This window comes from Prionailurus bengalensis, chromosome A2, assembly GCF_016509475.1.
Source record: "Prionailurus bengalensis isolate Pbe53 chromosome A2, Fcat_Pben_1.1_paternal_pri, whole genome shotgun sequence".
NCBI classification, from domain to species: Eukaryota; Metazoa; Chordata; class Mammalia; order Carnivora; family Felidae; genus Prionailurus; species Prionailurus bengalensis.
This window is the reverse complement of record NC_057348.1, coordinates 35064593-35078399: the sequence shown is the minus strand read 5'-3', so window position 1 is coordinate 35078399 and position 13807 is coordinate 35064593. Positions and strand designations below refer to the sequence as shown.

Sequence of the window (13807 nt, the reverse complement as noted above, 5' to 3'; positions counted from 1 at the left end):
GAGGTTTTAACAGGTAGTCTTCCTACGAGCTAAAATAAACTGCTTCTGCCTGTGCTTTAGGTGAGCCTCTGCTCTCATCTCCACCTCCTTCTCTCCCAAAGCCTGACACATTTGTCCTCACACGCATCATGCGTGTGTCCATTCCTAATAGACCTCTGGCCTTCTGAAGACAAGGACACAATGTCACTGATCCTGGTCTCAGTCTTTATCATCAAGGGGCCTCTGGGAATGCGAGACCAGAATATAAACACGGGAGACCAACAGTGTTACACAGCAGATTGATGCTGTTGATCAGAGAAGTTTTGTTGCTTCACAGCTGCCTGTCATCTTTGGCCAGTGACTTAACCCTCAGCCTGGGTTTCCTGATTTTGTAAGATGTTTTTTTGTTTGTTTGGTTGGTTGGTTTTGTTTGTTAACTTTCAAGAGAGAGAGAGAGAGTGTGTGTGTGAGCAGGGGAGGGCCGGGGGAAGGCGTACAGACGATCAGAAGCAGGATCCACGCTGATAACAGTGAGCCCAATAGGGGGCTTGAGCTCACGAATCGTGAAATCATGACCTGAGCTGAAGTTGGCCACCCAATTGACTGAGCCACCCAGGTGCCTCAAGATGGTTTTTAGTCAGGATGGTAGAGATAAGCTAGGTTCCGTAACAGTAACAAGTAACCTCTAGAATCTCAGTGGCTAAAAATCCACAAAGGTTTATTTTTCATGACACATTCTATGTGAGTGACCTGGGAATGTGTCTGTTTTCCTTGAGGCCCCTGGCTGATAGATTAGCTGCCGCATGAATATTCCCATTCCCCATGTCAAGACAGAGAGAACTTAGGGGGAGAGGGGTTGGCAATCAGATGTTGGTCCGGGTGAGTTACACACCATTCGTATTTATGAACGATCTTACACGGCCGTACGTAACTTCATCTGAGGCAAGGAAGTATTGGAAGAAGGAAGGTTGCATCAGTGACAACAGATGACAGAGAAATAATACTACTTCATTTTTCACGATTGCCTTGACTATAAGATAACACGCGTGCTTAGTATACTGCCTACACATGGCCAATGCTCCGTAATAGAAGATGAAACTATTCTTATTATTGTTTTTATGATTCAGCAGTTGATTATATTTCTAGCATACTTTACACCATCCACTTACTTAGTAAATTTCTCTTCTCCTTTTTTCTTCCTCCTGAAAATGCAGAGGTGGATTTAACCTTTTCCTCTCTAGACGTACCACAAATTCTTAGTCAGTGCAGCTGAGTTCATGCAGTTTTAGACCCAGTCAGGGACCCTGCTCTTCTGAGCTTAGGTTTACAAAGGTAGCCGATTATTCTATAAGATGATTGCTTTGTGGAGTGATAGCTTGGGTATCTGCAGTGGCTCAGAACTGTGTTCACTGTGTTGGTTTTCAATTTAAGAGCAACAGACTTCAAGCAGGCTTTTTCATCTGAGTCAATGTAGAAATGGTCAATATGTATTATATGTCTATGAAGCTGGTCTCTCGATCAATTGCAATTAGTTTGCAGCAGATTGCATTAACATATCTAAAATTAATACCGTGAGTGTTCTAATGAAAAGGAATTGACCACACCATACTTGTGGCAGTTTTAGTGTCTCTCAAATGTTCTTCACAAATTGTATTTCTTTTTTTCTTTTTCTGTTAATGGCTTTAAGTTGGTATGTCAACATATACTTAATCTATTGATCCTTCCCCATCTGCCTTTTAAAAGTGGTCCCAGAATATAGTATACATCTAATGTTTAATCTTTTCTTTCAGTAGGGGACTTCACTAAATGTTTTAGACTTGAATTCTTTTGGTACGTTATGTGATGTGTTAATAAGACTGTTAGGTCAATGTGTATGTTCATGTGTGAAATTTTGTGTTTTTCAAATTACTAATGTTTCATCAAGACTTAAAATTCAGAAGTAAGATTAACAAATCATATACAGCTAATAAATCATATAGTAAATGATGTGACCATAACTTCTCTGGCAATTTATTTTAAAACTCTGGTATTACGTATTTCTAAAGAAGTGCAGACAACTTTAGCATTGAAAACATCATTACCAATATTCAGAAGAGTGGAACAGAAAGATATCTTTAAACTAGATCATGTCAAAATTTGAATTTTTTATGAGTGTGTACAAATTAGGTTGTTTCAGGTCTGAAGGACTTCTGCTTTTCTATTTTTAGAGAAAGTCACTTTGTGGAAATGAAAAATTACCTGTAGCTGGGAACAATTGAACAAAAGGCAGGACTTACTCATTTGGCCATTGTACGGATATTCTTGACTATCTTCCATATGCCAGGCACCATCATATTCTTCTTAAAGATACAAACAATTTGAAGATATACTCTGCCCTTGGGTAAAACTCAGCTTAGTTGAAAGGTTCTAGAGCCTTTTGGAATGTCCCTTATCCAGAAGAGCTCCATGAGTGCATTGTAGCTTGGAGATTCCAGAAGAAAATGCCATTTTAAGAACACATTTGAGGTCCTGAAAGCTAATGGTTCCGTGTTGTAAAGCCCTGTGGACCTTAGTTTATGGTCTTTGTAATGCTGCTTTGGCCGTCCACCAAGGCCATTGACAAAAGACACTAGGCAGTATGACAGGTGATTTTCCTTCACTCTTGTGATCCTGTTGTATGATTGACTTTTTCGGTTTGTGCATTAATGGTATTGTTGTCTTACCTACCCTGGGACAGTGGTTTTTTTGTTTTTTGTTTGTTTGTTTTGTTTTTTTTTTTTTTTGCATCAGGACTCATGGATGGAAATGAGCTTAAACTAGGTATATTCATTTTTTTTTCTTTTAAAAATAGGGAATGATGTTGATCTTCCTGAAAAAAATGAGAATTTATTTGTTCATGTTATTCTGCTCCTTAATTACTTTTTTTCAGCACAGATTAAAAAGTAATTGATAGCGCACATTGGAAAAAACTTCTGCATGATACGTAGGCAAAGTTACTTTAATACACGAGTTGCAGTTTTTAGGAAGTAGTTTATTTATGATAATTGTTTCAGGTTACCGTATTCAAATTTGGTTTGTGAAAGAGGTAATCTTCTTCATCACATAATGATTGTACCTAGAGTCCATTAAAAACTATGGCAAAGAAGTGGATTAGTCTGTGGTCCATTGAACCTCAAAGTGTTAAGAAAATTTTCTGAGATACCTTAGTGATTAACAATGTGCACACAGTTATTAAAACAATGCTATGAACTTTATTTGGGGTGGGAATGTGGGGGAGGTATATCCTTTATAATGCATTTCTTAACATTTTAAAAAGTAACTCTTAAGGGGTGCCCACCTGGGTGGCTTAGGCGGTTAAGTCTCCAATTCCTGGTTTTGGCTCGTGTCATGATCTCATGGTTCCTGGGTTCCAGCACCGAGTCGGGCTCTTCACTGACAGTGCAGTGCCTAATTTGGATTTTCTCCTCCCGCCCCCTCTCTGCCCCTTCCAGCTTCTTCTTGCATGCTCTCTCTTCCTCTCTCAAATAAATAAACTTAAGAAAATAATTTTTATTCTTTTTTTTTAAATGGTCTCGTTTATTCTTAAATATTTACAGACTCAGGGAGCTGCAAAAAAAGTGCAGCAGTCCCACATACCCTTCCCCCTCTTCTCCTCACGTTGATATCTTAGGTCTTTTTAGTTCAATATCAAAATTAGGAAATTGATATCGGTACATTCTTGTTAACTAGATGATAGACCCTATTCACTTCTCACCATTTCTTTAAACCTGGATTCATTTGTGTGTGTGGTTGTCTTAAACATTTTTGATTAGAAAAACAAGCATGAAGAATTTATATAGGAGTTTTTTTTTTCCTTTTAAAAAAAGGTGTTGCTGATTGTTGTTTGTGGGTACCTATAAGACTGGCTACATACGTTGACTGTCACTTTTCTTATTTGTAAGTGTTCTTACCTCTGTCTCTCTCAATCTCTCTAGGCAGTGCAGTTAACCCCCCGAAGATGGCTGAACCTGCAGGAATACCAGAGCAAGAAACTGATGTCTGACAATGGAGTGAAAGTTCAAAGATTCTTTGTAGCAGACAGTGCGAACGAAGCTCTGGAGGCTGCTAAGAGACTAAGTAAGCTCATTCACAACAGGTGAAATGCACTTGCCCAAATTAGTGACCTCACAGGTAGCAGTGTCCCAGTAGGTAAATTTCTATGTAGTGGGTTATATGAACAGTGCTGATACAGTGGAAAGCTTTTGAATCGCAAAGGCAAAAGAGCCCAATTAGGAAACCTTGATTCTTTTCTTCACGAGATAGCAGCATATGGGATGTCACTCTGGTAATTTTTCCAAAATATTCAGCCATATTGTCACATAGTTCTCTTTTCTTTGGGTTAGTGGCTGGGAGAAATAAGGGTGTAGAGTATCAAAGAGAAACCCACAGCAGGGTAAGGCAGGAAAGATGGTTGGCATCCTTTTTAAGCTTCTAGTAGGGAAAGTTCTCTGAGTGGAGGAGAAGAAGGGGAAGGACATGCATTTGGACATGCTGAGTTTGGGTCAGGGTTTTGCCCTCCCATTTATCAGCTCTGTAACTTTGTATAAGTGCCTTCTTTTTGTGCCTCAGTTTCCTCATTATCTATTAAGGCTAATGTGTTATCTCCTAATGCTGGTGTGCGCCTTCAAGGGAGACTATACATTGGTTTGTGGTAGAAAATCTAATCTCCCTAATTATAGATTGTGAAATTAGGAACCAGATCCTGCTGTTTTTCCACGCATATTCCTTCTGGTAGCATACAGACTCTTTTACTGTCAGTCTGGATTAGCACTGTCCAATAGAAATATAATGTGAGCCACGTAAATATTCCAAAATTTTCTGTATTAAGAAAAGTAACAAGAAATCGGTGAAATTAGTTTTATTAATATATTTTGTTTACCCCAATATGTCCAAACTGCTATCATTTCAACATGTAATTAACGTAAAACAATTATCAATGGGACAGTGTACGTCCAGTTTTTGTCCTCATCTTTAGAAATCTGGTTTGTATCTGACATTCCAGCCCATTTCGTTTCACACAAGCCACATTTCAGATACTTGATAAACATGTGGGGCTGGTGGCTGTGGTGTCAGTCAGCCTAGATCTGGACACTAGAAGGATGTACATGTGTATTCTTTGTCTTCAGGCTTGGAGAGCAATTGTTTCCCACCAGAAAGAATAGAGCATCTGCTAACTGCCCTTGCCAGGCAGCCGTAGCAAACAAGTTTGAGAGTGCAAGATAGAAGCAGGCTCCACATTTCAATTTCCCAATTTTCTATGCTCTTCTAAGAGTAAGTGGCGAGGTACTTCAGGTAGTAATTGTTCTTTTGTCTCCCTTACAGAGTTCCCCCAGATGCTTATTTGCCAGATCCTTTCTATGTTATGTCAGTTGAAATGTATGTTTATTCTTTCCTTCAACAAGTATTTATTGATTGTCAGCCACATGTATTAGGCACCATGGATACAGCTGTGGAAGATAAGCAAGCCCTCTTTCTTTTTAAAACTTACATTCTAGAAGAAAATTAATTTGTAATTTTCAGATGCTAAATGTAGAAATTGAGAGTGACTTATAGTTTAAGAAATGGAAATTGGTTTCATTTTCAAAAACTATAAAAATTGGTTTTCATGGTGAAAAAAAAGGTAAGATTCGACCTACACGAGGATGAGAGCTCCACTGTGCAGTGTGGGAATAGACTCAGTAAAGGTTAGTATTCCAACCTTTTTACATGAAAGGATCATTTTTGTTTTATACTCCTGTGGTTTGGGGAATGGATAATGAGAACAAAGAAATGTAAAGTTCAAGTCGGTCTTTGGTCTTCATTTTCCCCATTATTTCTGCAAATGTGCTGACATGCTAGTATTCCAGGTCCAAGGATTCTTCTTAAGGGAATTCTGGAAGCCAGCTGATTACTACTCCCTCCCCACTTAGGTATAGCATAGCAGGGAGGGCTTACCTTTCAGATTTTCAGTGGAGATTTTGGCTTACTGAACTAAGCGGCTTCTTAGTCACAGATTAGTTTTATAAACATTTATATAGCTGCCACTTTATGGTTGGGCATTCTCTACCGTGTTTGTAAGACAGAATTTTTGCTCTTCAGGAATTAACGAGGTGCCCTTCATATGCTGGGCCCAGGGTGAAAGCATGGAAAGAGACAGACAATAAAGCAAGTTTAAATAAAAGTAAAATTTAGAAAATTAAAATAAACTTTTCAAAAAGCCATTTTGTTTCTTGAGGAGTGGTTTTAGGAAAATCATACTGGATTAAAGGATTGAGAATGACCCAGCTGTGTCTGTACCTGGGCCTGTGCAAACCTGTGATAATTCATTTAAGTGGTGTGGCCATGGGAGTGCTTCTCTGATCCTATTTAGAGCTAAAAGGGAATTTAGAGAACAAGTCCAAGCCTCTCATTTGCTGAATGAATGAGTAATCCTTCTCTTACTCAGGGAGGAGTTTTGGAGGAAGGAGGTTCTCCTCTGGCTTTTGTTGTATAATAGACAGTTTTGATCAGAGGGAATATTTATAGTATTGGAAGAAGAGATGGTACCAACTCTAGTTAGTTAAAAGAGTAACAAATTGATTGTAAATATAAAAGTCACTGAGGTTGGCTGGAGAGAGCAAAACAAGAAGCATCTGGCAAAAACTTCACCGCGTTTACCTGATTGTTGCTACAAGGTAGACAAGAATCAATAGCACAAGTTTTACTAAGTAGATTTGAGGTTAAGGTTAAAAAGCTGGACTACACATGCATTTTTCTGCCTGCCCCGACAATTAGGATATTTTAATGGAGAAAAATTACAGAAAAGGGTAATATGCTTAACATAGTAAGTGCTATATAAGAGTTTGTTACTATCATCATCAGCAGCAGCAGCATATGATTCCAAGGAATTCACCGCTGTCGTGATTCACATTCATAGACAGATAAGAGACGTGTGATCAGTAGTTTCTTGATCCTGTGTTAAGACTTCATATTTTAATTTGAAAAATTTGTAAATGACTGAAATGCATTTGCTTACTACCTTTCTATTTTATTCATATTTGGATGTATTTGAAATGCAATGACACATATAAAATATTTTGCAAATAAGCGTTGGTGTCAGTCATGCCTTTGATTTCCAGGAATCTCCGTATGGATTGTAAAGCTTTCTTTGTGTCTGAACCCACATTCCTGGCTCCTGTTGGCCATCTAGTTGTGGGTGCCTCCATATTTCTTGGCCCAAATGGAATTTGTCACCTCTGGAGGTTGCTCCAAACCTTCTCTTTTTCTTATCTCCTCCTACTTACCCATCTGAGATTCCTCCAGATCATCTTTCTTTTTTCTTTAAGTTTCTATTTCAATTGAATCTAACGTTTCGAGGAACCTCCACACCATTTTCCACAGTAGCCTCACTAGTTTGTATTCCCACCAATGGTTCATGAGTGTTCTTTTTCCTCCATATCCTTGCCAACACCTTTTGTTTCTTGTGTGTTGAGTTTAGCCATTCTGACAGTTGTGAGGTGATATCTCATTAGAGTTTTGATTTATATTTCCTTGATACTAAATGATGATGAACATCTTTTTATGTGTCTTTTGGCTGTCTGTATGTCTTTGGAAGAATGTCTACTCATGTCTTTTGCCCATTTTTTAATTGGATTTTTTGTGCAGTTTTTTTAGTGTTGAATAAGTTCTTTGTATATTTTGGCTACTAACCCTTTATCAGATATGTCATTTGCAGATATCTTCTCCCATTTCATTGGTTGCCTTTTAGTGTTGTTGATTGTTACCTTCACTTTGCAGAAGTTTTTTTTTATTTTGATGAGGTCCCAATAGTTCATTTTTGCTTTTGTTTCCCTTGCCTCAGAAGACATATAGAAAGAAGTTGCTACAGCTGATGTCACGAAGTTCCTGCCTGTGTTCTCGTCTTGGATTCTTGTCTCAAATTTAGGTTTTTAATCCATTTTGAATCTATTTTTGTGTGTGGTGTAAGAAACTCATCCAGTTTCATTCTTTTGCATGTTACTATCCAGTTTTTGCAACACCATTTGTTAAAGAGACTGCACTTTTCCCATTGAATATTCTTTCCTGCTTTGTCAAAGATTAATTGACCTTGTGGTTGTGAGTTTATTTCTGGGTTTTCTATTCTGTTTTATTGCTCTATGTATCTGTTTTTGTGCCAGTACCATACTGTTTGGATTACTGTAGCCGTATAATATAACTTGAAGTCTGGAATTGTGATGCCTCCAGCTTGGCTTTGCTTTTTTAAGATTGCTTTGGCTATTTGGATTGCTTTTGGCACCACTTTTGTGGTGCCATACAAATTTGAGGACTGTTTGTTCTGGTTCTGTGAAAAATGCTGATGGTATTTTGATAGGGATTGCATTGACTCTGTCAATTGCTTTGGGTCGTGTAGATATTTTAACAATATTTGTTCTTCTAATCCATGAGCATGAAATGTCTTTCTGTTTCTTTGTGTCCTCTTCAGTTACTTTCATCAGTGTTTTCAAAGTACAGGTCTTTCACCTCTTTGGTTAGTTGTATTCCTAGGTATCTCATTATTTTTGGTGCAGTTATAAATGGTGTTGTTTTCTTAATTTCTCCTTCTGCATGGATCTCACAAACCATTAGATCATGACCTGAGCCAAGAGTCAGATGCTCAACCGACTGAGCCACCTAGGTGCCCCAAAATGCAACAGATTTATTTACATTGATTTTGTGTCCTGCAAATTTACTGAATTCATGGATCAGTTCTGGCAGTTTTTTTGGTGGAGTTGTTCAGATTTTCTTTCTATATATAGTATCATGTCATCTGTAAATCGTGGAAGTTTTTACTTCTTCCTTAACTGATATGGATGCCTTTGATTTCTTTTTGTTGTCTGATTGCTGTGGCTAGGACTTCTAGTACTGTGTTCAATAAAAGAGGTGACAGTGGATGTCCTTTTCTTGTTCCTGACCTTAGGGGAAAAGTTCTCAGTTTTCTCCCATTGATGATAATAGCTGTGGGTTTTTCACATACGGTTTTTATTATGTTCCCTCTAAACCTACTTTGTTGAGGGTTTATATCATGAATGAATGTTGTACTTTGTCAAATGCTTTTTTGCATCTATTGAAATGATCATACGGTTTGTCTCCTTTCTCTTGTTGATAGGGTGTATCGCATTGTTTGATTTGCAAATGTTGAAACCCCCTTACAACCTAGGAATAAATACCACTTGATTGTTGCGATTTTGTTAGTGTATTGTTGAATTCAGTTTGTTAGTATTTTATTGAGGATTTTTGCATCTATGTTGATCAGGGCTTTTGGCCTGTAGTTCTCTTTTGTGGTGGTGTCTTTATCTGGTTTGGTGTCAAGACAGTGCTGGCCTATTAGAATGAATTTGGAAGTTTTCTGTTTTTAAGAGAAGTTTGAGAAGAATAGGTATTAACTCTTCTTTAACTCTTAGAATTTGTCTGTGAAGCCATCTAGTCCTGGACTTTCGCTTGTTGCGTTTTTATTTTGATTTCTGATTCTATTTCTATGCTGGTTATTGGTCTGTTCAAATTCTCTGTTTCTTCCTGTTTCAATTTTGGTAGGTTATATGTTACTCGAAATTTATCCTTCTCTTCTAGGTTGTCCAATGTTGGCCTGTTCCCTTATAATACTTTGTGTTTCTGTGGTGTTGGTTGTTATTTCTCCTCTTTCATTTGTGACTTTGTTTGAGTTCTTTCTCTTTTTTTGTTTTTGATGAATTTGGCTAGTGGTTTATCAATTTTGTTGATCTTTTCAAAGAACTAGTTCCTGGTTTCATTGATCTGTTCTATTGTTTTTTTAGTTTCTATATCATTTATTTCTGCTCTAATCATTATTATTTCCTTCCTTGTGGTTTTGGGCTTTGTTTGTTGTTCTTTTATTGGCTCCTTTAAGGTGTAAGGTTAGTTTGCTTATTTAATGTTTTTCTTGCTTTTGAGTAGGCCTGGATTAGTATAAACTTCTTTTTTAGAACCACTTTTGCAGTATCCCAAAGGTTTTGGACTGTTACGTGTTCATTTTCATTTGTTTCCATGTACTTTTTTATGAACTTTGATTTCCTTTTGACCCATTCATTGTTTAGTAGTGTGTTATTTAACCTCCATGTATTTGTGGTCTTTCTAGATTTTTTCTTGTGATTTACTTCTAATGTTATAACGTTGTAGTCAGAAAAGATGCATACTATGACTTTGATCTTGAATTTGTTGAGGCTTGTTTTCTGGGCTAACATGAGATCTGTTCTAGAGAATGTTACATATGCACTTGAAAAGAATGTGCATTATGCTGTTTTAGAATGGAATGTTCTGAATATATCTATTAAATCCATCTGTTCCAGGGTGTCATTCAAAACCATTGTTTCCTTGTTGATAGGATTTCTGTCTTGATGATCTGTCCATTGATATAAGTGGGGCGTTAAAGTCCCCTACTATTATTGTATTATTATGAATTAGTTATTAACTGTCTTATGTCTTTGGGTGCTACTCTGTTGGGTGCATAAAAATTTATAATTGTTATATTTTCTTGTTGGATTGTCTCCTTTATTATTATATAGTGTCCTTCTTTGTCTTTTGTTACAGCCTTTGTTTTAAAGTCTATTTTGTCTGATATAGGTATCGCTATTCTGACTTTCTTTTGACTTCCATTTGCATGATAGATGTTTCTCTGTCTCCTCACTTTGAATCTGCACTTGTCTTTAGGTCTAAAATGAGTCTCGTGGGCAGCAGATCCACGGGTCTTATTATTTTTTTTATCTATTCTGTCACCCTGTGTCTTTTGATTGACATGTTTAGTCCATTTACACTCAAAGTAATTACTGGTAGGTATGTTTTTATTGTCATTTTATTATTTGTTTTGATGTCTGTTTCTGAAGATTTTCTCTGATCCTTTCTTGTTTTTCTCTCTTTCATGTTTTACTGATTTTCTTCAGTGATATATTTTGATTTTTTGTCTTTATTCTTTGCATATTTATTAGTGGTTTTTGATATATGGTTGCCATTAGGTTTTTATATAACCTCTTCTGCATATAGCATTCTCAATTAAGTTGATGGTCCTTTAAGTTTGAACCCATTCTTTACTCCTCTCCTCTCTACATTTTAAGTATATGGTGTCATGTTTTATATCCCTTTATTTTGTTAAATTTTTGACTGATGTTTTTACAGAAATACTCATTTTTACTGCTTTTGTGTTTCCTACCTTTATACTATCATTTCTGTCTCTCCTTTCCACTCAGTGCCCTTTCATATTTCTTGTAGGGGTGGTTTAGTGGTTATGAACTCCTTTAAGTTTTATCTGAGAAATTCTTTATCTCTCTTCCTATTCTGAATGATAGCCTTGCCGGATAGAATAATCTTGGCTGCACATTTTTGCCTTTCAGCACTTTGAATGTATCATGCCACTGCCTTCTAGCTTAGAAAGTTTTTGCTTGAAAAATCTCCTACTATCCTTATGGGTTTTCCCTTGAAAGTTAATGCTTTCTTTGGTTTTGTTGCTTTTAAAATCTTTTCTTTTTCATCATATGTTTTCCAGTTATTATGTGTCCTGGTGTGGATTTGCTTTTGTTGATTTTGATGGAAGTTCTTTGTGCCTCCTGGATCTGGATATCTGTTTCCTCCCCCAGATTAGGGAAGTTTTCAGCTATTATTTCTTCATATAAATTTTCTGCCCCCTTTTCTCTTTCTTCTTTTGGGACTCCTGTAATATGAATATTACTATGTTTAATGGTGTCACTGGGTTCCCTAAGTCTATTCTTATTTTGCATAATTCTGTTTTCTCTCTTTTATTCAGCTTGGTTACATTTCTTCAGTTTGTCTCCTAGGTCACTAATTTATTCCTCTGATTCTTCTATCCTACTGTTCATTCCTTCAGGTGTGTTTCTCACTGCATTTACTTTTCACCCTTTATCTCTGTTGTTTTTCCTTCTCTGTGTGTTAAGGCCCTCATTTATGTCTTCTACAATTTTCTCAAGTCTAATGAGTGTACATATGATCACTCTTATTTCTATATGTTTTGCTTAAATCTCCGGCCATGGCCTTATCCTAGTCTTTCTTTTGGGATAAATTTCTCTGTCTTCTCATTTCCTCTAAGTCTGTATGCCTCTTTCTGTGTGTGTTAGGAAAGTCAGCTACATCTCCTGTTCTTGAGGGTAATGGCCTTATGAAGACGAGAACCTGTAATGCCCTGCCATGTCATGTCTCTTGTTCCCAAAGGTTGATGCTTCTGGGAGTGTCTCCAGTGTGTGCTGTGCATGCTGTGCTATTTTGTTCCAGCCACTTTATCCTCTACTCCAGTTGTTTACAAAGGGCCTGTTTGCCTGATGTGGACAGTGTTGGATCCTTGGCTTGAATGTGGCATGTTTTAACTAGGCGTGCTTTGATCTGCTTGTGAAATGAGACCTCTTGCTGCTGCCACTGGAACCAAGGCTCCACAAACCTGTTTGGTTGGGAGATGTGTTGTGGACAGGAGTTCGGACTACTGTTATCAGGAAGGAGGACTGGGAAGGGCGGTTCCATCAGGATGTGGTGGGTTGGGCTTGGTGTAAGCAAGCTAGGTAGTTAAGTGTCTGAGCTGTGCTGGTTCCCACAGGTGGCCCTGTGCTTATACTGAGGGATGGTGGAGGGAGATGGTTTCCCCCAGTTCCTCTGTTCCTGGAGGGGTTTCTTCACAGGTTCTGCCCCTCTGGGACATACTCCAAGATGTGGAAGCCCCAGGTGCTCTTCAGATGGCTGTTTCCATGCTGTATGTCTATGGGGTATTTGCCCTGCCTTTTCTCCATGAGCAACTCCAATGTCCTCTGAGCTCCCCCAGAACCGAGCATGCTGACCTTCAAAATTCCAGACTCCAAGCCCCGCTGGCTGCAAGTACTCATGGCCCTCTAAGCCAATTGCTGCCGGCATTCACCCTCCCTGTGGATTCTCCAATGTGCCAATCTGTCTCTTGGCCCTTTCTGTTACTGTGGCTTTCCCTCCACTGTAATAATGGCCACAATCTGTTTCTCTCCCAAGCTGTCTCCACTCTTCCCATCCTCCTTGATGTAGTCTCCCCTGTACCCTCAGTTGTGGAGTTCGTTTTGCTATTCCTTAGAGTTGGGGAGTATTTAGGATGATATGATAGTTATCTAGTTGTAATCATAGGAGGAGGTGAACCTGGAAACTTCCTACTCCACCACCATCTTCCCTTCCTTCCCCAAATGTTGCTATTTTTAGTGCTGTGTTGTTACTTTGCTAAGCAAAGAAGCAGGTAGAGTAAGGTTAAAAACTTGCCAAAGTTGTATAGCTAATAAATGATAAAGATAGGATTTCTACCAGCCAGATTAGATTTAATCTCCTCCCCAAACGTTTTTCCTCTTTGCTAACCTAATGATGATATTCTTGGGAGATTTTTGTGTGTGAGTCAGCATGTTTAAGATGGAAAATGCATATTAATAAAATTAGAAGATTGAATTAAAACGATGTGGCAGGTTCTAAGGCACAATTTATAGAAACTGTAATCTGCAGACATTTTCTTAATGATTCATTTTGTTGTATCTCTTTGGGCAAAAGAACATTTGCCATATAGTAATGGAAAGCTTGCTCATTTGAACATTTATTTGAAATGGGTAATGCAAACCTTTTTTTTTTGTGAAACACAATTCATAATGATAACATATTGAGTGAGAGCCTCATTTTCTTGTGTAGAAAGTAGACTTATGTCTGATTGAGAGAGCAAATTTGGTTTGGTGAATTAAGTTTTTAATATGTGGATAATACTCATTTCTGAAGCAGTATGTATGAACCACCTTTTGTAATCATACTTTAAGGAGGGCATTGTGTCTCTTGCATACAATTTTCTCAGAAGGTTTAGTAGTTATGC

The 13807-nt window shown here is 37.7% G+C and overlaps 1 protein-coding gene across 2 annotated transcripts in view; it reads left to right on the top strand.

The window, feature by feature from the left end:
- The window catches only part of SUCLG2 (succinate-CoA ligase GDP-forming subunit beta), a 332149-nt gene that overhangs the window by 48653 nt on the left and 269689 nt on the right, over positions 1 to 13807 (top strand). For both annotated transcript variants that reach the window (XM_043587897.1, XM_043587896.1), the window contains exon 2: positions 3933 to 4074. In XM_043587897.1, coding sequence (XP_043443832.1) covers positions 3933 to 4074 — 142 coding nt within the window. The remainder of the gene's footprint in view (positions 1 to 3932; positions 4075 to 13807) is intronic.